Source organism: Drosophila hydei, unplaced genomic scaffold, assembly GCF_003285905.1.
Source record: "Drosophila hydei strain 15085-1641.00,03,60 unplaced genomic scaffold, DhydRS2 tig00008124-arrow-arrow-pilon, whole genome shotgun sequence".
Classification (NCBI taxonomy): Eukaryota; Metazoa; Arthropoda; class Insecta; order Diptera; family Drosophilidae; genus Drosophila; species Drosophila hydei.
In genome coordinates this window covers 333,571-360,382 of record NW_022045834.1, presented here as the reverse complement: position 1 = coordinate 360,382, position 26,812 = coordinate 333,571, and the positions used below count along the sequence as shown (strand labels likewise).

The 26,812-nt window shown below is 33.6% G+C and overlaps 2 protein-coding genes and 1 long non-coding RNA gene across 6 annotated transcripts; 1 reads left to right on the top strand and 2 right to left on the bottom strand.

Annotated features, from left to right (window-relative positions):
• Positions 1-207: 207 nt before the first annotated feature.
• On the bottom strand, positions 208-596 carry LOC115483401. The gene is made up of 2 exons (XR_003944337.1): positions 485-596; positions 208-425 (listed from the first exon to the last, which is right to left on the bottom strand). It is a non-coding gene; the product is annotated as an uncharacterized LOC115483401 (long non-coding RNA).
• Positions 597-6,739: 6,143 nt separating this feature from the next.
• LOC111600357 (prominin-like protein) lies at positions 6,740-11,791 on the top strand. Of its 4 annotated transcripts, none has more exons than XM_023316430.2 (11): positions 6,741-6,883; positions 6,935-7,266; positions 7,334-7,484; positions 8,142-8,267; positions 8,322-8,509; positions 8,577-8,741; positions 8,798-8,928; positions 8,997-9,332; positions 10,239-10,318; positions 10,377-11,325; positions 11,384-11,791. In XM_023316430.2, exons 2-11 carry the CDS (start codon positions 7,038-7,040, stop codon positions 11,639-11,641), a joined length of 2,613 nt encoding a protein of 870 aa, XP_023172198.2. In that variant the 5' UTR covers positions 6,741-6,883; positions 6,935-7,037; the 3' UTR covers positions 11,642-11,791. The 4 variants fall into 4 exon arrangements, with proteins under 4 accessions (XP_023172200.2, XP_023172198.2, XP_023172199.2 ...); XM_023316431.2 differs by having other exon boundaries at positions 6,741-6,905; positions 6,967-7,266; positions 8,798-8,868; XM_023316429.2 differs by having other exon boundaries at positions 6,741-6,905; positions 6,967-7,266.
• A 1,705-nt stretch (positions 11,792-13,496) lies between these two features.
• LOC111600443 (excitatory amino acid transporter 1) lies at positions 13,497-23,255 on the bottom strand. The gene is made up of 11 exons (XM_023316533.2): positions 23,147-23,255; positions 17,349-17,678; positions 17,191-17,286; positions 16,959-17,126; positions 16,853-16,895; positions 15,085-15,127; positions 14,838-15,021; positions 14,643-14,773; positions 14,148-14,577; positions 13,993-14,089; positions 13,497-13,913 (listed from the first exon to the last, which is right to left on the bottom strand). Exons 2-11 carry the CDS (start codon positions 17,531-17,533, stop codon positions 13,851-13,853), a joined length of 1,440 nt encoding a protein of 479 aa, XP_023172301.1. The 5' UTR covers positions 17,534-17,678; positions 23,147-23,255; the 3' UTR covers positions 13,497-13,850.
• Positions 23,256-26,812: the final 3,557 nt, after the last annotated feature.

The following is a 26,812-nucleotide window of genomic DNA, read 5'->3' as shown; positions in this document are numbered from 1 at the left end:
TATCAATTAATCTTGATCAAGTAGTAAAGTAATTTCTTTAAGCTCATTGCTCTTGGTTAACAGATTCGGAAATCTTTTGTGCATGATTTCAGATGTGTCCCAATTAGCTTTTAGATATTTTTTCAGACATTTTTTCAACCCATTTGATAGTCTTAGAGAGTTATTAGCTATTCCATTAGTTGATTTTAAAAGATATTCATGATTTTCTTATGATTTTTTGGCAGTACTCTGTCATTTCTGTCTGACTACAATGTCCATGGAAGTAAAAGTTAAAATTTATACTTATACGTCGTATATTGATAATAAATGTTGACCGCTTTGATTGTCTTTCTTCGCCCTTTCCCTTCCTTCGATTGGAAGTTAGCTCCGACTTAAGGAAATCGCTCTGGCATTGAAGTAGTATTTACATGGTCCATATATAGTAACTAATCAAAATTAAATAGGAAAGCTATGAAAGTTTCAGATGATCAAGACTGGAGCTTACGTTCATTAAAGAGCCAATAGCTAAGAGGCATAAAAAATTTGATTTAGACATTTCAAAAATGAGAGAGAGTTTTGATGCTGTGTGAAGTCGACTTTACTAAAATTGAATTCTAAAGAACAGATTATTGAGGTTGAGAAAAAACTGAATGCAAAACTTTATGCAATGTTGACTCTAGCTTCTGACAGCACTAATTCATTAAGTTGTGTTTGTCCCAGAAGCGAATATGTGTTTACTATTCAATTTGCTTATATGACCCTAGTCATGTGAGTAGTCAAGCATCGGTTTATAGTCTCAGCGGCAAGCAGTAGGGCGGGCCACTAAAGGGATTGACCAGACGGACTCCATGTGAAATCTAATCAATCAGTATCGAGTTGCAGTCTGTTTGTCGACGAGATTGAAAAAACAAGCTGAAACATTGCAGTCGGGCATTAGTGACTGCTGCATACTCGTTCAGGGTGCAAAGAGAGTTGAACACTTCGCAGCTCACATTTTCTAGCTGTAACTCGTAAGCCTTTGATAGTTATTGTATTTCCCGAAGTGCCACGCCCCTAAAGGTTGCCTCAGAAAAATCTTAACACTTTAAGAGAGGAGGATGCCAACGAGTTTATGCCCCGACGACTGACGTACAGACGGGCGAGCAGACGATCGGTAAAATGAACATTGCACACAGCCAATATGCTCCTTTCACTTCGTGAACGAGTATAGAAAGTAAATAAAAAAAAAAGGTTTAGTGGTTCCATGTTTATTTTGAATGACGCAAATAAACTCGTAAGAGTCAAATGATTAATATAACGCATACGAGGCGTTGTCCAGAGGGAATTCTAGCAGTATTAATTCCGATTCGGACAAAGCAAAAAATATAGCAAAAATCCATTAGTAAAAATCCTCCATCTGCAGTCTAGACATTCAAAATAATAAAAATGAAATTAAATATAAATAAAAGGCAAACCCCACAGCTTATACCAGTCATAGCTGATTATCTCTAAATATATTCGAGAGTCCGTAACTAATATGCTCTCTGGCACTTTCCAGCACAGAGGAGAAATAGAAACTTCAAAGTATTCTAAACGGCAATCAGCGTTACGAACGAACGCCAACCAACCATAAAGGCAATGCCAAAACAAGTCAAGCCATTAGCCAGCGCTGAGCAACGACAGCGATTTAAGCCAAGAGTCACATTAGCCAAAAACACTTTCCACTGTACTCCAAGGGCGAAACATTTGTAACAATCATCTCGACAGCAAATCGCAGCTCGCAACTAGAAAAAACCTTAGTAAAAAATTCATATTCAATGACGACAAATGAAATTAAATTCGACCACAAAACTTGCACAAATCTATGAGCTCCAATTACGAAATAAGAAAGCCGCCGAATTTATGGCCAAATAAGTGCGGGGGCCCTGCGGGCATTTAATGGGCTCATTTGAAAATTAAAATGCCATTTTCATACCCTGTCGATGTGTGTAGCCTGGATGATCCTGTAACTGGGTATATGCATTTAATGAGTATCTCTGTGCAAAGCAATAAATGAGAATTAATTTTTAGCTTTTAGCGTTTTATGGCTTTATTATGGCTATATATCTACTGAAGTTATGCATGAACTGGCTTTATAGAAGTAAAAATAAACTTAAAATCCGATTACCTGCAAGATATCCCAAACACATAGAAATGTTAAGTTTAATAATATTTTTATTTGTTAAATAAAAACTACAAATTATAAAATTTTTCTAACATTCTCATTCGTTAAATTTATAAACAACTGAATTTATAAATTAATTAATATAATTAATTAATTAATTAATATATTTAAATTTCTTTTTAATAAAATAATAAAAATAACAAATTTTTTTACATTTTTTACTTATTTTTTTATATATTTCTAACAATTGAAAATTTAAATTTAAGATTTGTATATACTATTTACAGGGTATCTTTCGACTCAAAACCTGCCATATCGCCGCACATTTGGCAGCCGTCAGTTGTGTTGTTCCGCCTGCCTGTATTAAGGAAGGGTTTTTAAAGCATTGGGACTTTGCCAATTAAGCTGACGATTTTATAACTCCCTTTTTATGACCAAAGTTTTATTTATAGCCCAATAGCGGGGCTGTGCCAATTGCCTCAGATCCTTCAGCAGAGACAATGCAATCAATTCAAATTGAGAGAAATTCAAGTTAAAGTAAACTCTGCCTAAGAAAATAAAGAACCTTTTTGTAAGTAAGAAAACCAAAATCTTATGTGGCATTAAATTATGCATTAACAAGACTTGAGAAAGCATTCGCAAAATATATGAAAATATCTGAACAGCAGCTGAAATTTCGAGCGGAAGTCGAGAGGAAAGAGGATGAGTCGACGCCAGCTTTTAGCTAAACGTAATCGAGTAATCGAGGTACAACTTGGGGGAAATTGCCAAAAGTCATTAAATATTTGAGCAACATGGCTGGAGCAAACAAGGTGGATCATGAATGGAATGCAGCTGCAATGGCTCATTTTTATGCAATCCCGCATTAAGAGCGCTCATAAGATTGCCTTAACACAGTGGGAGTGGAGAGAGAGGGGTAGAGACAGAGACAGACAGGGCGCCCTCAAGCAGCGTCTGCCATCTGCTACGGACGTTTACCATAAATATAATTAAAGTTTCATTTCCGTGTTAGACTTGAAAATGACAAGCGCTGCGAGCACGTGGAGCATGAGTGATGCCAACACAACCAACTCAAATGTCATTCAAACAGCTAACAAACATTGCAAATTTAATTTTCAAAATGCATTTCCAAGTTCGTTACGCCACAGTTTAATTTATATAAGTTTTAGTACATATACAAATAAAATAAATATCGTATTGCTAATATAAAATTGTTAGCAGTTTGTTTTCTTAGCATTGCAATTCACTTTTGCTGTAGTATTAGTGAGAGGCTGAGCGCGTGTGGAATGTATTATCTGAGTGAGTTTACTTCTCAATTCTCAAGCTCTCACTCAGTGAGCGAGAGAGACAAACATAGCTGCTGTTGTACATAGTTCCGGCTGTTGGTGAGTGAGAGTGAGATGGCTTAGTAAGCCATTCGTGGAGGGTCGCTCTGAACGTTAATGGATAAAGAGAAGCAACTAGAAATTGATATTCTGAAATACAGCAAAATAATAGCGTAAAATAGTCAAACTGGTACAAAACCCGATTTAGACTATAATTACTATAATTACTATTAGTAATTTTGTGTGGATATATGTAGTGTTTGTGGATTAGCTTCTCTCCGAATTATTTTGAATAAAATTTCAATTTGCAGGCGATGCAGTTTTATAAGTCCATCTATAATAAATGTCATTTGAAATTCAACAAAACACAACTATCAACTGATATATATATTTGAAAATAAAGAAGTTCTGCAAGCTCAAAGTTATGAAGCTCTAAAAAACACCGTACAAATATAAAAGGAATGAGTATCTTTCAGTCGAACACTCTCAACTAAAGCAGCATTATTAATATGGTGTAAAAGAATATATATCATCATTATCAATTGATTTCTGTAGATAAAGCCACGCTAATAGGTGCTAGCTGTGAGTGAAGAGATCTAGTATGCTGCAGCTTGATCACACAGCCAAGATGAAAGCTATCTTTCCCGTACAGATTGGGAGGCTCATAATAATATACTACAAAGTGGAGTATATCCAAAAAGTTCTTTTTTTTTGGGGGGAGTTTATTTCACTAGTTTGATGCTTGCATAGCTGACGGCGACAACGGCGCAGCAGATGATCGTGTATTGCACCTTGTGAGAAGCGACCTTGCGAGCAGTGCTGGACAGCAGAGCTAGTATGAAGCGCCAGAGCCGAGGACGGCGATGCCGAGGAGCGTGTCTGCCGAGGATTCGTCTATCGCCAATGGTATTTATATCCTTCAGCAATTGTGCGCGGTTCATGAGCTTCATCATCAGCTGGTCATCAGTTTGTTCACGCTCGTTATGCAAGGCCAAGACTTGATCTTTGTTCAAGTAGTTAACTGTGCATAGCTCTCGCTCCGATGAGACATCCGCCTCCAGCTCCATGTATACAGGCGAACTAGCCTTGGGCTCTCGAGCTTTGATGAAACGTTCCGCATCTTGCAATTGATGCTCCTGATCTGCCGGAAGGCCAATCGATGACTCATAATCCGTGCTGCCGCTGCTCACGGTTAGATATTCCGTACCCGTCAAATGGCTAGAGCTCGAATCAGTAAAATAACCATCACTCGATGTAGGGGAACTCGGTTTCGGTGCGAAGGCAATATTGGAGACGCGCTGCTCTGGCATTAGCTTCAACAATGACTGTGGCTCTGGTTGCGGATGTATCTGTTGCCGCAAATTTTGCTGGGAATATCTCGATATCTGCGGCTGATAATTATATTGGTTAGACGTGTTCGGTTTGCTCTTCTGGGGCTGCATGTTGCTCTCGTTGACTATCTGCGGACGTGCACAATCGAGCTGTTGCTGCTGCTGCTGCTGCTGTTGGTACTGCTGCTGCTGCTGCTGCTGCTGTGGGTACTGCTGCTGCTGCTGCTGCTGCTGTTGGTACTGCTGCTGCTGCTGCTGTTGCTGGTGTTGGTATGTCTGCAGCAGCTGCTGCTGCTGTTGCATTGCATTGTTTCTATTAAACGCCTGTTGACGTCCATACTCGAACTGCTGATACTGCTGATACTGCCGCTCCTGCTGCTGTTCAAAATCTTCTCCTTCATCTGCGGTTCGCTCACCATCGTCCTCCAAGTCATCCGGGTCCTCGTAATCGTAAACGTACTCGTCCTCGATCTCGTCCACCGCCTGATCAATCTCAAACTGCTCATCGCCGCCACGATGCCGTGGATCTACCCGCACCGTTCGATAATCCGAGAAAAACATATTGTAGGAGGCATCACGTTGCCCATGTTGCTCATTCTGTGTAAAGCTATTGTCGAAGTACGCCTGTTGATCCTCATTGAACTTGTACCACAGGTGGTGCGCCCTCAACTTGGCACGCTCAGTAACGATGGCAACATGTAGACGCCGTTCCAAATGTCGACGATGTAGTGGATGATGCCCTGCTACATTGTAGTTCTGGCACAGGACATCCAGCTGGCTGCCGGTCAGCTGCTGCACATGGTCCATGGTGGATGGCATAATGCTCCCTTTTCTATATATTGACTGGCGTCGACAGAGTTTCCCTACAATTCGAAATATATATATTTATTATTCCGGAGATTTTACTTGGTTTTGAGTGGCCTTTCCGAGTTTGTACTGTGAATTTCGTTCTGTTCGATGCCATCAATTTTGAACAATGTTTTTTCATTGTCAATGTTTTTTTTTGTCGTGTGTTTAACAAATGGTTTTGAATATTTTACAGCATTTCGCTGGGGTCTTTTTATCATTGGATTTTAAGTCATATCATATAAGTAAATAAGACCAGTTAGCTGTGCAAACAGAAGGAAGAATCTTGCCGTCGGTAGTGGCCGACTACATAATGCTTGCTTTCGGTTTCAAAGCTTTTAAATGTATTGAAAAAAACAATATTTATATATTTGAGAAGCTCCAAATGGTGAACTATTTAATTTAACCAACTGTAGATCAGCTGATTCTGCTCCCGTAAGGCGACGATTTTAACTGAAAAATTGTATAAAACTAAACGCAACTGAAGATCTACAGGAATATTGGTGTTCAAATCCATGAGGATAATAGTTCGAATCTGTATGTCTTTTTTTATCCTCGATACAAGCTATAGACTTGGTTCAGGGTATCTCCTAGTCGGTCACCGCTGAAAAGAGTTTTTTATTCATATACTGAACTTAGCTTTAATAGTTATAATTTTATTTAATATATTTTATTTTGAAATGTATATATTTATTTCTATATGTTTGTTTTTTCGGTCTCTTAATTTTTTCAATTTATGTAACACTCAGAAAGAGGCTGGCCAGATTCCATAAAGAATTAATATTCTTGATCAGGATGAAGACGATGATCAGGCTGACCCAATTTCATTTGCCATGTATACCATACTCAGCACTAGCTTACATATAGCTAGCTTCTATATATCGATAAAAATCGATAGTTTTATTTCGTTTCCTAAACACCGCTGCGCAGGGTTCAGGTGCCTTCTAGTCGGGCTCTCCCGACACAAACGCTCTAGCAGCAGCTGCAGGCCAATTATACCCTGAACCTATACTGAATTCAATATTCATTGACCACCCTATATAATATTTCTTTCATCTACTGCCTACTATATCAAATACTTTCAATGAAAAAAATATCTCTGATTTAACTGTTATTGTCTTTCATTGTTATTCTGCATAAACACAATACACACGTTTTCGATAGTTTTTTTTTTAATTTTTATCTTTATTTGCTTACGCACGAAGAGAGAGTGGATGGCTTTTTATATGAGACTTGACATGAATTGCATTATATGAAATGTAAACCTTTTAATATTTAATGGTAAGTTAGATATATTTATGTGCATATAGGTGTTTACTGTTATAGAAATGCAACTTGCCAGTGTTGTTGAACCATTGATCAAGCCAAGCAACAAAGACTCGAATGTTTTGCTTATTTTGTGATATTTGAAACATGGACGAATCGCTGTACAATGAAACTAGTACTGGAAATGCAAATGATACTAATCAAGTCAGCGAATTTACGATTGATGAATTTGTATCCGTCACGTATACTGAGTACAAATCGCATTTAAACTATTCCCTAGAGCCCACCTATTCGAAATTGGGCATGGATTTTATACACAAATTTACACGCACTCTATTTGAGAGTTACTATGCACCAGATGAGGATGCACCGGAAGGTAAATACTTTACCTTATACATGTATCATTTATCATGCTATTATTTATTAATTACTTTTAATTGTAGGTTATGTTATTGCTATTGATAACACGACTGCATTTGCCGTGGGTCCCAAGGTATGGGCAAATGTCTGGCAAGCTCTGATTGCCCGTAAAACTGTCGTACTCGTCTGGGTCTTGTTCTTGCTAACTGTCATAATAGTCGTTCCGTTTATTGCGTAAGTAAGAAAGCATAATCTATTGATACTCAGCTCATCTATTATATGATCTATTTATATGTGGTCTTTTTTTGAACAGTGAATGCAGTCGACTTTAGTATATTACAGCTCACTACTTAACTTTAGTTGACTATAGTTTACTATAGTTGACTTATTTTACTATAGTCCTGATATATATATATATATATATTTATTATATCTGTTTCCCTTACTATTACTGCTAAGCTTTTCTTATGAAACGTATTCTTCAGCTCTGTTTAACAGTCTACTTAAATTTTTACAATATTTAATGTATATCGTAATAAGAGTTATTAAATTCTATATGTTATAGAGAGTCTTTCATAAGGTTGATTATAGGAATAATTGACACGGAAAATCTGACGTTTATTTTAGAAAGAAAATCTTCCTTGATCAATCGTGCTCTCCATTAATTTTCATTCTGTTTTCATCTGAAGATCAAAAGCTTCTCTGAGAATAAATATATATAAGCGCTCCTATATTAAATAAATAAATAATATTATTAATATTAATATTATTAATATTAAATAAATAAAAAAAAGCGGATTGCCAGACGAAATACAATGAGATAACAACATTTATCATCCATACAACATTAATAATATTTTCATATGACAATTTCTACATAATTTCCCACAGGGTATGTTATTTTTGTTTCTGTTGCTTCCGTTGCCGCAGCATTTGTCCACCTTGTCAAAGTAGATCGACTGCTACCAAGCGTATTTTACTTAGTTTACTGCTAATACCACTAATACTGGGAATTCTGTAAGTGCAGCACAGGATGGAATAGATATATATATAATTGGAGCTTCAATTTAGGTTTGGCTTGGTCGTTGCCTTTCTGAACGATAGGCTAATCAACAATGCACTGCGAGATAGCAGCGAAACAATAATGCGCAACAGCAAGGACAACTGCGCCTTGCTGGAGGACATCTGCAATAATGTACGTCATTTGCTCGTGAATAACTTTGGGGAGTTGGAAACGGTTGTGACTAGTCAGCTGTTCGGTTAGCATTTTGATCGGTTTTGCTTCATTCGATTGGTCAAATAATGCCGGAGTCACTTTTCCCACAGCCATTGCTGACATGGCGTTGAAGGATCTGACTACAGAGGCTGGTCTATTTCTGATAGAGGTATTGGAGGACATCTTCGACAATATGCCCCAGGCATTAGAATTGATGAAACAGGTGAAGGAAATGCAGGCCTATTTGGTTTTCGTTGGCAGCCAATACAGAGACAGTAAATCGAATATCTCAAATATCAAATAATTGAAATCAAACTAATTCTTTCGTTAGGTTTGCGTGGGGCTAAGCGTGATCTCCTTTATGTTCTCACGGTCTGGTGCGATTTCCTTCCGTGCAATCAGGTTATTACGAAGAATAACCTTTTATTTATGGACACCTCAAGTTGCCTTCACTTCGATAAAGTAGAGGTCTTCAATCTGCACTCAAAGCAAGAACAAACTCTAAATAGCTTCTTTATCTCTTTTCTCAGCTGCCGAATACAAGCGCGTTTATTGAGGATATTGAGAATATTATTTATAAGGACTACTTTAAGCTGCCAAAGACATGGATGAGGCGCTTATTGGAGGAAAAAGAGAAATTCAAACATGCTCTCGATCCAATGATACCGCCCATGCTACGTCGCATCAGCATAATGGCCGACACGCTAAAGGCTGAGAGCTACGAGATATGCAATGTAACTTACGGGGCTATAAGCGATATATATCTGAACAAAATGCATTCGACCAAAAGCTTTGAAGAGTTCTACGATAACTATGGACGTAGTCGCTGGTATGCCAGTGTCACACTGTTGCTCATCATGCTGTTGGTGAGTGAGCTCGAAAAATATGTAAATATGAAAAATATAAAATTAGAGTACACTCGGTGTATAGCTAAGATTTGCTTCTTTAGTTATTATAAACATTTTATTTCAATTTAATATTCTAGACCTTTGCATCAATAGATAAATAATTTATTTATATTCATATATTATATATACGATAAAGATTGCTGTGTAGAAAAGGAATTCTGTAGAAAGCTGAGCCTATAGAAAGCTCTGAGACTGCAGGAAGCTGAACCTTAAGAAAGCTGAGTATGTAGAAAGCGAAGCTTATGCTATAAAAGCTAAAAATATTGAAATCTACAGAAAGCTACGGCTACAGAAAGCTCTAACTCTGCAGGAAGCTGAGTCTGCAGAAAGCTCAATTTATAGAAAACTGATATTAAAAAAAAGCGAAGTCTATACAAAGCTAAGTAGTAACACGTAAAGAATATAGAAAGCTCTGCTCTATAGAAAGCTGTTGAAAACTAAGCCGAAAGTAAGCTCAGCTTATATAAAGCTGATTATATGCTAAATCAATAGAAAGCTATCGAAAGCTAAATATAAATAAGTCCTCTATCCTTTTGTGTTACCATCCATCTGGACTAGACGCTCTCATATTTTTCTATACCATATGCAGTACATGTTCATAATATTTTTTTTGCTAGTTCATGCAGTTGCCTTTTATTGATAAAAATCAATATTTTGACTATTCTGTAATGAATTCTCAGACTCTGATCATAAATTTGACCCAGTTCAAGTAGTACTATTTTGAGTTTTTGTATATACTAATATTGAGATATCAAATATATGTTCTCAAATAGTAACATATGAAAGTGCTTCAAATGCTTCAATAAAATCATGTAACCATTCATTTAAAAACCTATAACATGAGTAAAAACCTATATATTTTAGATTGTGCTCATATTGACCTATGCTCTTATAGCTGGACTTTGTCTACGGAAAGATAACTCTGGATCGAGCTGTATGCTGATGTTAGTCCTGAACTCCATTGTGTCTCTCTCTAATATCCTATAAGCTGACTCTTTACAGAGCGATTGTCTTAATGTTTGCCGTCCTGTCCATGATAATGATAATGGGCTTGTTCTACTTTACGCTTGGCCTGGTCATATATCCAGCGTGCATTTTGCACGATGATAAAGGTCGAAACACACTGTATTCATTGCTGGAAAATGTTCTAGAGAAATCGGATGCAGTCAAGAACAGAACGCTCCATCGAGCGAATGCATTTGCGAATCCAATCCTAACATGCCGTGGAGATCAGTCAATATTTGATATGCTGCGCGAAAGCAATTTGTACGACATGGAGAAATTGAGGGAGATTAAGTTAAACTTGGAGGAGAGTTCGTTCATACAATTTGGTAAATTAGATGTCCATTTCGAAATGGTGACATTTATGCCGCCAGAAGAGTTTAATCGTATGTTCAAGATACGGGAGAACTTCTTATCACATTACCATAGTAGCTTATACATGGATGTTCTGTGCCCGGAGGTAACGGAACTGGACGTGCCTGATTTTATAAGCGAATTGAGGAATTGGGCTGCAGAATTTTTTTCTCAAGATCATGGTAAATACGTCGAAGATAGATTAGAAGTGGCATATGCGAACGTACTCAGAATGGCCACTGACTTGAATGAGTATTTTCCGATGCAGAAATCCATAGAGCAAACGAGGAGTCAGATTCAAATCAACGTCGAGACTATTGACAATCTGATAACATATGAGAATAACAATTTCAATAACTCCATTCTCACATTAATAACAAAGCTGGCCAATGCACAGGAATTTATAGAAGTTGTTGGCACCGATTACTTACGCAACATTGTCGATAATTATACCAACTATATTGACAACGAAATTTCCCATTACTTCGATATGGTTATCAATGTGAGTTTCGATCGAATTGGCCCCTGTGAACATCTGGCACGCATGCACGAACAGAATGTCAATAAAATCTGCGATCATTTGGTCAATTCAGTTGTGAGTAAAAATGTATACCTTTTTTGATGCCTCCTCCAGCAATTAGATCTGATTGTAGAACGGCTACTGGTTGGGCTTAGTCATATTTGGCACACTGCTAATTCCCCTCCTGTGTGTTGCCCATCGCTTGATGTGCTTATACCAATTTTATGGAACGGCAGCTGCATCTAAACACCAGAGCAATTGTCCAACCTGCATGGGACTACCACATAGGACACCACCGAGTGTGATTTCTATTTCGCCGGGACCACAGACAAGCTCTATGAATACCAATGCAAATGAAGCTTTTGGCAGCAATAAGCATAAGCACGATTGAGTCATAAGTCTATTGCTCATCTGCCGGGTATATGAAAGCGAGTTCTATTTATAATTAAATAATAGATCACTTTTTGCATTTTCATACTTTTATACATTCATACGAACAATGATTCGACATTAAACAGATCTGTATACAATTTATCGGAATAAATTATGGTTAATCAAAAGATAAATATTTAATAATTTATAATTAAAAAAAGAGTTTTTATAAATTCCAAATGTTACTGGGCATGAATGAGCATTTAATAAAAATGTAATAAAATGCAAAAATATATCGAAAATTTATAAATGTAGAACTCAGTCTGAGTTCTTTACTAGTATAGTTTTTCAATTGTAAATATGGCTTAAATCTCTCACTACAATAAAAGACGAAATGTCGAAAATAATGAGCATGAAGACTCCTCTTATTGCTTCAACTCCTATTCGCAATGCTACTCAATAAAGTCTCGTAAAATCTCTGTACAAATGTATTATATATTTAAACCTCAACGTTAATGTTCATATATCACAAGTGTTTTTAAGTTCTATAATAGAGTAAAACTCTATCTTAATAAAGGCAAGAAAAAAAAAACAAAAGGATAAAAAAATATATATAATATATAATATATAATACAATATATAATAAAAATTTCTAAAAGCAAATGTTATCAAAATTGTAATTAAAATTTATAAGAATATATTAAAATACAAATTATTTAATACACATATTTTCATTTATATATGATATATATATATAAATATATATGAAATTGAACTTAAACTTACCAAAATTTTCCCCTTGTCAGGCAATTTGTTTGCTTGTTTACTTCAGCTCTGCTGTCTAGTGTTAATGAAGGTTGCGTCACTTGGAATTGATGCTGTTTCGATGTGTTAACAAAGGGCTTAGTATATATAGTATAGTATGTACAGTTCCAAAGAATGTTCCCTTAAGTTTTGTACTAATCACTTGTAAACATCATTTGCGCAATTTATTACTCATCAGCTGCAATCTGCATATCTAAACTCCCCAGCAACAAGTGGACAGCGAGATTGGTTAAGGTTCATTTATCCATTTTATATAAGTACATGTACAGATTCGAAAATTTTATTTTTGTAAACATTTAGGCTACACAGAACTACAAATGGCATAATGCATACATAGTAATTATTATTAATAATATTAATATTAATATTAGTATTATATCAATTAATTGTCAATACTTCTTTGAACTTTTTGTCTAATAAATTGAAATTGTTCACTTAGCTTTAATAAATATTCAATGTAATAAATAAAATTATTTCTCATTTTATTTACTGTATTTTTTTTCTTTTTTTTTTTTTTGTAAATGTTGCTGACATTTAATCATAATTCATTATTGTCATTAAATATGCGTCGCTTGAAAATTTGTTCATATTTTGTAATGTTTTTTATTTATTAATTTCTTTTGTTTTTTAATTATACTTAAGCTATTAAGTATTTACAAAGCTCAGCTTCGAACAAGAACTTTAAACGGCATTGAATTTCTCTGTGATTTTTTTCTGTCATAAAATTTGAGCGAAACTAATTTTATTTAATATATTTATGTCTTTTTGTTTTCGGCTTTTGTTAAATTATTTGCTTAGCTCTTAACACAAATCGTGTTGTTTATACAACTTTCTATTTTCGTTACTTTTCCATATGTAATTTTGGGAAATGCATTAACAATCTATAGCAAAGGGCTTGAAATTGAATTATTTTTTAATTATGAATTAACTGCATAACAAGTTTACTGCTTTTTAAATATATATATTTATATATGTATAAATATATATGTATGCTAAGTATGAAAATGTAATTTAAATTTGAACTCAATTTAATTTAATTATATTCATAATTATTTACATCATGATGTATGCTAGTTAATACGTTTAACGGAATTTTATCCAAATTGTTTTTGTTTTGTGTTGTTTGGTTTCTTGTTTTTTTGTTGATCTTTCGATGTGTCTTGCGCGCTCGAAGACAATCGTTGCAAAATAAATTCGTTGATGTCTTGTGACAGCATTTACAACTGTTCCAAAATTTGCGTCTTGGCCGCTTTCAGCCGCAAACCAAATGATGAGGCTAGCTGACGATAACGTGAGTGGATAGTATCGTTCCTATCTTGATCGGAATCACTGTCGTTATCAGACTGCTGCTCGTCCTCAAGCACTCATCGTTTGCGATTGTAGGCGCCAAGCATAGACTGCCTTCATTCTTTCATCTCATGTCCACTGGTGCCCAGCTCGAGGAGCTCATGGGGCTCAGCGTTTAGCTACACATGCGTGTATTTGGAATTTAATAAAATTAATTTAATTTAATATTCATTTGTGCTACGAGAATCGTCCACTCACCCGATCAACGCTTGCCAAATCGTTCTTCGACAAATGATTAACCAAAATAGTGCCCAGAGCATCGCACATGACGTTAATGGTGGTACGGAAACGATCCCTAAAACAATCAAATGAGAATTAATATCAACTTAAAGTGAGCAATGTCATTTACGTACAATAGCCAATCGACAGCGATGATCAGTGATACATCCTTGGGCTCCAGGCCCACCGTGTCCAATACCATGACCATTGTAACGAGACCCGCCTGTGGTATGCCCGCCGCACCAATCGAGGCAGCCGTTGCAGTTATGCTAACAGCGACAATGGTGCCAAACGAATAGCTCATCTCGCGGTATTGTGCAATAAATAGTGCTGCCACTGCCTCATACAATGCAGTTCCATCCATGTTGATGGTTGCGCCCACGGGTATGACAAAGCGTGTCACGCGCGGATCGATGCCCATATTATCCAAGCATTTAATTGTCAACGGCATGGTGGCCGAGCTGGAGCCAGTGCCGAAGGCGGTGGCCAGAACCTGACTTAATTTGGCTATGAAGCGATACGGCATGCGACGCGTGCCCAAAAAGAAGATGACTGCAATTGTGCCTGAAAATGATTCAAATTCAAAATTTCACTAATCAGTTCAATTGTGGCCAATGGCATAATCTTACCAAATCCATGCAAAAACAGTCCAATCATAACGGTTATAAAATACCAGCCTAAAGACTGTATTGTCGCCGCTATAGACTCCATCTCAATGATCTTGGCTGCTATCAAAAAGGCCACGCCCAACGGAGATATCCTACAGTCAAAACAGTTCCACTTAGATTGTTGCACAATATTTGACGCCCATTATTCGTGCTTACCAAATCACCCACGATGTTATGGTCATCATGGCCTCACTGAGCGTTGTAAAGAAGTCCTGCAACAGTTGGCCCTTCTCACGCATGCGACCAATGGTTGTGCCCAGTATTACACTGAACATGACCAGACCCAACACGTTCGATCCCTCGCGCTGTGCCGACTTGAACTCCCAGTTCTCCATGGGCTCTGTAAGAGATTTACAATATTTTGGATATTATGTCCTTTAGCTGACTAGCTCAGTCGACTTACGTGCTGGCGAAATGCTGGTGTTTTCAAATATCTCCGTGCGATGCTGCAAGAGTAAGTATATTAAATGTAAATATTTATTTAATATATTAAACAAAAACCTATAAATAGAAGCTGCAATTATATGTATTTGCTCTTGTATTTCTTTTTTTTTGTTTCCTTTTTAATCGCATTGACTGCGCTCTTTGTATGTTTTCTATATAAGGTATAAACCTCATGGTTTGCCTCTTATATTTTATACATTATATTAAGTATGTATAAAATATATATAAATATACATAGCATACAAAATATATAGAATTTAAAATAATTTTAAATATATATAAAAATATAAAGAATATATAATTTTAAATATTATATATAATATTATATATAATTCTAAATAATCTTTAAAGTATATAAAAATAATAAGAAATATAAAAAAATAAAACATATACAACAATTCTTAATAATACCAAAAAAATATATAAAAATTTAAGTATAAATAATTCTAAAAGTATAAAAAATTTACAAGCTCTCAATAAAAATAATTATGCAAAAATTGAAAAAAAACTAAGTCTGTCTCAATTGTTGTTGCTAGAAATCCAAATTTGACATATAAATTGTTATATATCTCTACTGATTAGTAGAGACCTTGACTACGGCAACAAGAAGCGTCTCTAATTGGAATACCCATATCTTCTTAAATTTAGAGTTACAATCGATCAGTATTGACCTTCTATGCACCTATTGCACAGACCTATTTTTTATATGGCTCAACCATTGGGGCGGGTCATGGCAGATTCAAAATTATTGCCTTTTATATGAATCAGTCGTTCCTTCTTGTATTTTCTTGACTCACTTAGCATACAAAGACGTCTTTTGCAATAGATTTTGTAAGCTTTACAAACTTTCATAAGCGAAATTGAAAGCGACAATAATCTAATAGCATTTTATTGTTACCTATTGAGCTATTTATACTCGAGCCCAAAACACAGACAGCCGAGTTGAACTTTGATTCAATTCGCGCTTATGTACTTATATAGTAGATACATACATATATGCACATATTGTAATTCCAGCTTTGTCTGTGGTGATAATTGAAAATTCAACGTGAACGTAAATTAGATATGTGCTCACACACACACACACACACATGCGGCTTATGTGTGTGTTTGTGTGCTCCCCCTTCATATAATTTTCAATTTCAATTGAAACGGAAAGAACTTTGCTTTGGAGTAGCCTATCATGTCAGTTTTGATTATGTGCCGCGCGATGCTTTAATCAAATTATGTAAACAACACAGAAGAGCACAATTGAATAATTGACGCTGCTGCAATCAAGAATTGAGCAAATGAGTGTGTGTCTGTGTGTGTGTTTGCGCACACACAGTTCTGCTTCATAAATCGAGCCGAAGAACTAAATACCTGCGCGGCACAGATTGAATTTTGCGTCTGATAAAAAAGAAATGATTGTCGCCTCTTACAGACGTGCAGCTGGAGCTATAGATAAAAGAGCGAAGCTATTTGCAGATAGAAAGCGTTTCTCAGGGGAGATAGAAAAGCGAGTAGAGAAGCTTTGATATGACTTCAAGTATTACAAAAACTATGCGTGATCTATAATCCATATGTATATAAAACATATATAAAGACTGCTTAAAACATATTTTATACTTAACTAAAATTATTGAAAATTAATTAATAAATTAGTTAAGCTATTTGTAAGTTGTGCTATAACAACTCTCTGCTTCTTTTTATATTAACAAATTAATTTAAATATATTAAACACGTACTTGAAACATGGTTGATTGTATGATGTTATCCGTGAACATATTTCTATATGAAGAATAAATATTATTTAAATAAAATTAATATATATATGCCTCTCGTAGAACCTACCTCACTAAATCCATTAAAGTGTCTGGCGTCAAAACCTTCGATGCTTTGTCAATTGTCTCAGTGCGCGTCTCCACTATTTTGGCACCCTGGCCGGGCCGTATGCTTGTGACTAGACATATACCCAATATAACTGCCGATATTGTCGTGACAAAGTAGTACGTAATAGCTCTGTGGAACAGTAGACAAATTTATATTTGTCTTGTTCATAGATTTATTGAAGTTTCTAGCTCACCTCGTCGCTATTTTGCTGGACATACTCAAGTCCAAGCCACCGATGGCACTCGTTATGGAGGACACCAGCAGAGGTACGATGAGACATTTCAGCATGCTGTAAAATGGGAAATTGAGCTATCAATCAATATTCGACTGGGTCCAGTAGCTGCGACTTACCGCAAAAAGATTTCGCCCGGAAATGATATATACATAATCTCACGTTTTGTCCACTCGCCGGTGCTGTTCTTGATTATGAATCCAATGAGACCGCCCACAAAGACACCGATTACGGTGGCCATTGTAAGCACATTCTCCTGCATGAAACTTTTAAATTTGCTTGCATCCTGCTTGGGTCGCGTCATTGTGACTCTGTGTGTGTGTGTGTGTGTGTGCGTGAGTGTGTGAGAATATTACCCTAGGCCCGTACACACGGGCGCGACGCGTTACCAGTTGTGCGTTTCCGTTGGATCAACTAAGCCAACTTAATTAACTTGTCGAAGGGTATTGCTGTAAATAAAATCAAGCATATTGTATGCGTTATAAAATATTATTCTATTAGCTTTGATATAAAACAATAAGTTTTCTATAGGCAGTAGTCTATTTGAAGTTAATTAAAATGATTATGGGACAAACAGTTCTGTATTGAATGATAAATACCCTTTGATCACATGAATATTACAATTTTAACATTAGTTTTGAATATCAATCTAGATGGCTAAGTTACAATGAACTTTTAATCTCTTACCACATGAAAGCGCCAATATAAAGATTTTTATATTAACACATTTCATATTTCACATTTAGTAAGCAGTTGAATGTATTATATTTACAATGTAGATTATAATATGATAAATATACAATGAACATGATGAACTCATTATAAAATTGGGGCATGATATCATACTCATTGTAGATTTACCATATAGTAAAGTAGATGGTTAAGTTGCAATGAACTCTTCATTAAAGCTTTAATAGGCTTTTATACTAATTAAAGGATTTTATATTAAATTCTCATTTAGTATCGAGCTGACTGAATTATATTTACAATCTAGTTTACCATTAGGTAAAATAGATGATAAATTTATAATGCAGATGAGAAATTTATAATACCCTTCAATTACAGCCATTAATATCAAAGTCATTGTAGATTTATCATACAGTTTACCACTTGGTAAGGTACATGTTAAATTTATTTGATACATTTAAAATTTATCATCAAATTTACCATTTAGTTTTCCAACTGATAAAGTAGATAGTAACTTTACTTGTTAGCCTTTGAGCACAAATATGTAGCAAGCTTAACTGGTTTATTTTAAATTTAACATGTAGCGTAGCACTTGGCAAAGTTCAGGGTATATTTACATTGCATATGATAACTTTAGGAACTTGATCATTAAGTAAATAGGAAAGTCTAGTGCAGTTGATAACCTCTGATAATAGACGTCTTAGATTCTGAGCAGTTATTTTATATTTTACTCATTGTTAATTTACCACTTGGTACATGGTATAGTTTAGTTTTAATGTGAATTGCAAATATCCTCTAATTCAGCAGTTTGCTCAGTGAATGCTAAATTTACAATGCACGTCAAAAGCTGCAGCTTAAATCATAGAATAACCACCAACAACACTGTGAATGCTCTTGGTATTTAGCACCAATTATGATTTAACACCCACTTAACACTCATTGTTAGCGTTATCTGCTATGAAACTACGCTGGCTGCTAGTTGTGAATGGAGCTCAATTAATATATCTGTGCTGACTGTTGCACTCGAGTGTAATTGAGAAACGCGTGTCGAAACAAATAAATTTACATAAGCGACCACCTAATGAAAAGTAATGAATAACGTGCCACTCGACGGGGATCAATGCCAACTGATAGGGATGATCATGTGCCGACAGTGCGAAAAGTGATCCAAATTGTTGTTGTGAGGGTTATTAATTGAACCAGCAGACCCGCCCGATATGTAGATCTACATAAATGCATGCAAAAATACATTAATAAAGAAAAATACTTTTCGCACTAGCCATTTGTTTACACAATAAAAATTGTTCGACATTTAACAAACGGAAAGAAATTTGATTACTCTCAATAACATAGAAATGTCAATTGAACGGAAAACAAAGGGAAATATGTTTTAAGGTTATATTCGTTAAAGTTGAGTTATGTGGAAAAAGCGCTGATATATTAGTCATGTAAATAATATTTTCAATATGTCATTTGCGTTTTTGAATATATAATATTTAGTTAAAAGTCTCCAAATATTAGTCATATGAAAGTATTTGCATATAGAGAATGCTTAAGTTGGGGGAGACTCAAATTTTTGAAATATATAGTACGGGTTTGGTTTCTCTCTAAAATTTTGGACAAATTTTTCAAAATTTTATATGTACAAATTTTTAAATAAAGGAATGTTAAGTAGAAAATACCTAAGCAAGATGTGTAAGCCATACAGCCTAGTTGAGTTGACTTAAGATAGTATACTTTTTAAATATAATTCACATAAAAGTTAACTTTACAAGTCAATATATTGCAATTGTATACCTAAATTAACTTTTTCCAATCGAAATTTACATTTTTAAATAATAATAATAACAATCAACTTTCTAAACGTCATTTAAACTAACCGAGTAACATTTTGTTAATTAAAAAACTTTAATTATAATCACATATATGAGATCATTTAGTTGGCTATAGAAGGGTCAAGCGTGTATTTCTAGTATGTGACGGCATTTGAAATGCATTGCATTCATTAAGAAAACAAATGAGACTGATCCGCCTACATGTTATTATTAGCATTACTCTTGTTGTTGCTGTTGCTGCTGCTGCTGCTGCTGATGTTGTTGCAATGCAAATCAATTTGTTTACCCAGAGCATTGACAATGAATTATTTGCATCTCGAACAGTGCTGTAAGTCCAAGCTACTGCCAATTACATAGTATTCCTATATCAAATTCAAAAGCTTTCCAAACAGCATTTAGAAAAAATAGAAGAAAAAAATCAGAAAAACAAAAAAAATGTTACATAAAATCGTGTTTCGCATTTTAATTAACATTGTCTACCAGATATACGATATTACACACCTATTTAACCTTTGCAAAACTCAGGTAAGCAACTGTTTTGCATATGTAAATATATGTTATAAATATATGCTATACTATATATTCTATATGGAATTGAGATTAAGGAAATGAAATTTCAATAATTGAAACTCTTTTTAAGCTGATTATTCTTTATTTTATGGAAATGGTCTTCAAACTGATATTTTTTAGATCATTTTTATTATATGAAAATATTTTGTAAGGTGATATTTCTTTAGCTCATTTTCTTGTACAGCCAAAAGATATTTTTATCAACATTTCTTCAATCTTTGACGTTTCTTTTATTTCAGGCAAAGAAAGAATTGAGATAAATCACAATATTCAGATTTATCTCAATTCTTTCTTCTATATTATATACATTATTTTTAAATGTTCCGTAAAATATTACAGATTGTTTTTATAGTCGTTGTTGGCATGTTGAATACACTTTTTTTCAATGCACAAATATAACAGATAAATATATATAAGCCCACTACTCTATATTGTAATACGGCATTTCTATTTATTACTGGAGAAGCTGGTTACAAATATAAAAGTTGTTGAATATACGAGATATATTTAGTTTGGCATTCCTCCTCAACTTTTAAGGTACAAAAAAATAAATAAAAATATATTATATTAAGTTTATGTAGTTTTAGTGATCAGACAAACGCACCTAGGTCAACTAAGTTTGTCGTCTTGACCCATCATATATATATATACATAAATGAGTTAAAGAGGCATAGTGTTATGTGTGTCACAGGCAGAAGAGTGTATCAGCCGTATATATGTATTGAATCAGTTTTGTGTGCAAATGCTAAAATACTAAAAAATAACAATTGATATTTCTGATGATGAACTTTCGCTTATATTAAATTAGTTTTGTTTGCTGTCCTAGGGCACATCAAGTGGCATTGCATAAACAAATCAAAATAACAATTGTCAGTGAGCTCAACTAGAAAATACCCAACAAAAAGTATAACAATAATAAATATCAAAATTTAAGACTTGCAAATTAAGTTAATGATAAAAAATCTTGTATACCCAATACGAAATTAGTTTAACATTTTTTTTTTAAATAAATATAAATTATATAATATATACAAACATTAAATTCATTAGACATTACTTTTAATATAGTAAACTAAACAGTTAATTAAAAATAGGAAAACTCATTTTAAATAAAATTTTATTTCTGTATTATTATTATAATAAATACTTGTAAATTTATTAAGTCATGTAAATTAAATATCCTATTTCGTTAGATCTCACATTCTCAAATAATTAACAAATAAATGTGTTAAAATAATAATAAAATTAGTAAATTAAGTGGGAAAACACTCCCATTTCTGTAATTTACATGATGTACTCGTCGCAAGAGCAAGGCAACTATTTATAAACATGACAAATGAAATTTGTATCGAAAATAGTAAAACAAGCTAAAAATACGAGCAAAACAAAACAAAAGAAAAAAATAAAATAAATTCAAGACAAAGCCAAAATAAAAAGAGAAAATGGCGAAAATCAAATAAACAAACAAAAACAAAGTTTTTATGGTAGATACAAGTTGAAGTGCAACCGACCCTTAACAACGAACGAGGGGTAAATGGGCCTTGGCCCTATGACACGACGGCCCCTCCCGTCCTGGCTAACTGATGCTGCGAACGCTTATCAGCTGCAACAATCTCTCTCTTAATTCAGTAAGCGAAAATCGATGCATTAACAAATTAATAGATGCGCTGGACTATGGAACGCACAGGTCACAGTTCAAAAAGTATGCAAAATATTTTACTGTATATAGTAGATGTATTTTCTATTTGATTGATTTGTCTCACATATAACTTAAGATAGTGCATTCATTGCAATGTAGTTGATGATGGATGTTGTATATTGATCAAAAAACACACGAGACGTTATAGTTCCAAGAGCTAGCTAGCTACTTTTAAGAAGTCAACTTTTCTGATAAAAATCTTTAAGGCGGCTTATCAGAGATATAGGCATATATGATACATGTTATATGCTATTTCTAGGATGTATTCGTATAGAACTATTTGTTGATCATTTTCGAATATTGCTTTATTTTTTTTAGTATATGAATTAATCCATTAATACACTATCAGCTAAAATACAATTTTTTCTATTCTAATCACATACTTTATAAAAAAATGCATAAAATTTTTTAGTTGAAGTTTTTCAAGCAACAGAAATGGAACTAAATTCCAATAAATTGTTAATTACACATTTTATAACAATTTTATAACAGGATCTACTTAAATTTAAGGATTAATACAAAATAATGCATACAAATATTAAGGCATAAATTGCATAAATTTCAGCAAAGGGTCAATACAACGATGAAAATTAAAATATTTAAAATAAATAAAGATATATCTGAAAATTCAATTTTAAATTTAAATAGACAGAAATTTGTTGCAAAGTCAAAAGCTTAAAAAAAACAATTGTATATAGATTTGTATATACAATATTAACAAAGAACTTTTAAGCTGCATTTATTATTTTAAAATTATTTAGTTATTTTAAGGCCAAAAATGGTTAGGAAATGCTTTTTATATCTATAAGCCTAATACCTAATACCTAAAGGATATAAATGTAAAGACCTCTATATACAACTCAATATCTCAGTAATAAACTTACCCATACGTAAACAAATTAAAATTTGAAAAAAAGGCTTTAGTATTTTATGAATAAGAAATAAAAAACATTTATCAATGAAATAAATCGTAAAAAGAACTGTTGTAAAATATTGTTCATCCCACACAATGCACAAGGCCACATTAGTTTGCAAATTGTTGTTAATTTTTAATAGGGAAACATTTTCATTTTTTAACTTAGAAAATGTTTATATTGTTTTTCCTTTTTTATTTTATTACACTTACAAATTAGTGCATGGAATTATACTGCAGCCAGAGTGAAATATGCATGAAATTTGCATAAATTGTAACCCTTTTTTCTTTTGGTTAAATTCTGTTGATTGTGAGCACACGAAATATATCAATTTGTATATATATATATACATATATGTATATATATATATATATATGTATATGAAGAACGCGCTTTAAGTATTTTTATTTAGTGTTGTTGGTGTCGAGCACGCGACGTTGGCACGACTGAACACAGAGACTCATGCGCAGATCACAGATCACAGATGAGTTGAGGTCCACTCATAGATGCTCACTGACTCTGACTGTCTGACTGAGAACCAAAAGACACGACTCAACTTGGCTTGCCTGATTATAAAATAGTACTAAAAACTACATCAAAATCAAATACGAAACGTAGCCAACGAGCGCGCAAATTTATGCGCAACTGCACTGCCAGCGTCAGCAGAGCAGCTATACGAGTGTGAGTGTGTGTGCCTGTGTGTGTGAGTGTTGGATTATTTTCATTCATCAAAAAAAGCGCTGGCTCGTTGGCGTCGCCGTCGCCGTCGCTGCGCTGCGCTGCTTATCAATTGCAATTGCAAGCAGAGGGCACGTAACTCATACGACGCGTTGTCGCTGTCGACGTCGCAGCATCGCTTAATTAGCTGGCTTGTTCTGTGTACGGCGACGCTCTGCTTAGTTTCGCTTTCTTTTGGCTTTGGCCAATTTGAAAGGGAATTCATTATCAACAATTTATATATATATATATATATATATATATATATATATATATATATATATATATATATATATATATATATATATATATATATGTATCTAGAGAGAGATAAAGGTGAGCTGCTTTCCCACACTTCCTCGCACCTGTCGTTCAAAGTAGTTCAGTGTCGGCATTTAACGCGCCCACTTCCTTTGCACTCTTTTCATTAGCTTTCGTATTGTGAAAAGTTGCTCTGATCAACCTGCTATTGTTTACAGCACAAAGCTGTGCCATAGACCAAACAAGGCTTCATCTATTGCTATATCCACAAATGCTTTAAACTTGTTAAGTACTTAAAGAAGTTAATCATATTATTTCTTATTTATTGCTTTCTATATTAAGTAGTTGTAAAAAAGTCTTAAAGCTCTCCAAATAAATCATTTTAATTTATAGATAAAATGTATATAAATATAATAGATGAAGGATGAAAATAGGATATTACAATTGGAAATTATTATAATATAATATAAATGTATAATATAATATAATATAATGTTCTCCATATTTTATAGGAATAAATGTTGAAAGAAAAATTATATATGAACATATTTATATATTTTTTAATTCATTTAGGAAAAATCCTTTTGATATTTCTAAGTTCTTATTAAATAGTAATGAACTAATATATATTATATATTTTCATTCCTTATTTATATTTTTTATAGACTAACAATATAAAATATAGATTCACAGTTATAAATCACTAGACTACTATTAAGGAATGTTCCTTTAGTTTATATTGAAAAAATAATTAACAAATTAATAAAATTTCAAAATTGAACAGTGGAACTTAGCACAATTTGTTATTAAATATAGAAATCTTTGATTGGGCAATTCATATAATTCATAAGACTATCTGTAGAAAAGATCAGCAGTGATTCAACTTGAAGCTCGTAAGCTATAAGATACTTTTTTGGCACAAGAAACGCATAGATATTTTTAGTTAATCCACAGATCCACAGATTAAGTAAATTATAGGGAATTTGGTTATTCTAATGTGTAACGTCATCGAGGGCAACGATATCTATTTAGCATTTTTCTAGTTAGAAATAGAATAATAAGCAATCCTTAACAATAGATTAGGGGTATTTATGAGTTTATCTAAAATCGAAAGTACAGCTTAAAGGACAAAACTAATATACTTCGTTTTCAACCCGTAAACAAACATGAAACCATGAAAAAAAGGCCTAAGCAAAGCTCCCAACTTACTCTCTTTTAAAGTAAGTAATTTTCAAGTATTTTATATATGATACTTATAGTACATATATTGTAATTAGGGATTTCCGGCTTCCCTCTTGCCATCGCACAATAAATAGTAATAAAAATCAGCGTGTTGCATTGCCATAGCTGCCTTTGATCTGTTTCAATTCGATTTGCCTTGGGGGCTAGTTCTGCTGCCCGTTGGCGACACCAAAAACACGCTGGTGGGAATATATATATATATATATATGTGTGTGGGTGTGTGTGTAACAACAAAAAAATAGAATATAATATAACAAATAAGCTTATTGGGGTTTTTGTCGCTATTTTATAACTACGTATAAGTGAGAGGGCCCAACAGCAAAAGTAAATGACAGCGTTTCGTCGTAATCCCTTCCCTTCCCTTCAGTGAGGTGAATTCCATAACCATCTATCTAGCTACCCTTGCCTATACAGATATATATATGTTTTTATATATATATATATATATATATGGATCTATTGGTGACTGGCCAGCTCTTTCTCACATAGCATGGGCACGAGTATGGGCAAACAACCTGCCAAAGCATTTCTACCGGAACTGTCGATCTTCATTTTTGAAAGTGGAAAATATCACTTTATACCCTATAACATCCATATACGCATATGCCGTATACATTTATTATATATACTTGAAATATATATGTGTATAAATATAAATATATTTCTTCTTTTATATGCAAAGTATATGAAAAAAAACCCCACCAAAAAAACAAAAGAATTTCTTAAAAAAAAAACAATTTTACAAAATTCTAAATTTATAACTCATAAGCTGTAGAAAGGTTAGATTCAAATGGTTTGCATAGCCTTTGGCTAGATAAGTCAACCATTTTTAGGTTTATATTGTATATGACAGAGGCTTACGATTATCTAATTTTAATATTTTATAGACTTATAGAGGATAGCTCATATTATGATGTATTTAAACGAATCCAAGAAGAAACCGTAGATATGAAACACCTATAGTTCATCATATATTTACTCTTAATAAAAATCTATATTTTTATTTATAATTTTAATTCTTAACTAGCTTAAGTATATAGAAATGTTGAAAGAAATTTAAAAAGCAACATATCTATGTAATCTATTGATTTCAGCTAAAACTATCTGATACATATAGAGGTAAAAAAAGGGTATTTAATACTCGGAATACTTAGATAGGCTTTAAAAATACCACAATTAAGAAAAAAATTATAAATTATATTTAAAAAAAAAAATATTTACCGGTCATAAATAACTAAGCTTACGCACTATACTTACCCATACATATGTTCTTAACAGTATTTTAAGCATATAAGTAAAATCTTTTAACTGAATTCGAAGTGAATGCGCGCTTTTGAAATCTAGCAAGGCGAAGACGTGCTATATATTCGATGATAGAACTGGGAAGTTCTTCAAACTAGAAAGACAATCTCCACACATTTTGTATGTTAAAACGTTACAATTAGTTGATTAATAATAATCAACAACAAAAACATAAGCTGGTCTTAAATATACAATATATATTTAAAAAACCATATGTATATGTATAAAGTATTAAATGTAGAATAAATTATATATATAATAAATCATTGCTATAGATTTATTTGATATACATATATATATCATATGTAAAACCATTTGTTCATGCATATTAATCAATCATAAGTACAAATTTAAAT

Bases quoted from the DNA above. Each gene is read 5' to 3' on its own strand.
- LOC111600357 (XM_023316430.2), top strand. From the start codon at position 7,038: ATGGACGAATCGCTGTACAATGAAACTAGTACTGGAAATGCAAATGAT. The intron at 8,742-8,797 runs GTAAATCGAATA...TTCTTTCGTTAG, and splicing joins TGGCAGCCAATACAGAGACA to GTTTGCGTGGGGCTAAGCGT. The intron at 8,929-8,996 runs GTAGAGGTCTTC...CTCTTTTCTCAG, and splicing joins GTTGCCTTCACTTCGATAAA to CTGCCGAATACAAGCGCGTT.
- LOC111600443 (XM_023316533.2), bottom strand. From the start codon at position 17,533: ATGACGCGACCCAAGCAGGATGCAAGCAAATTTAAAAGTTTCATGCAG. The intron at 17,287-17,348 runs GTAAGTCGCAGC...CCCATTTTACAG, and splicing joins CCGGGCGAAATCTTTTTGCG to CATGCTGAAATGTCTCATCG. The intron at 13,914-13,992 runs GTGAGTGGACGA...ACGCATGTGTAG, and splicing joins ATTTGGCAAGCGTTGATCGG to CTAAACGCTGAGCCCCATGA.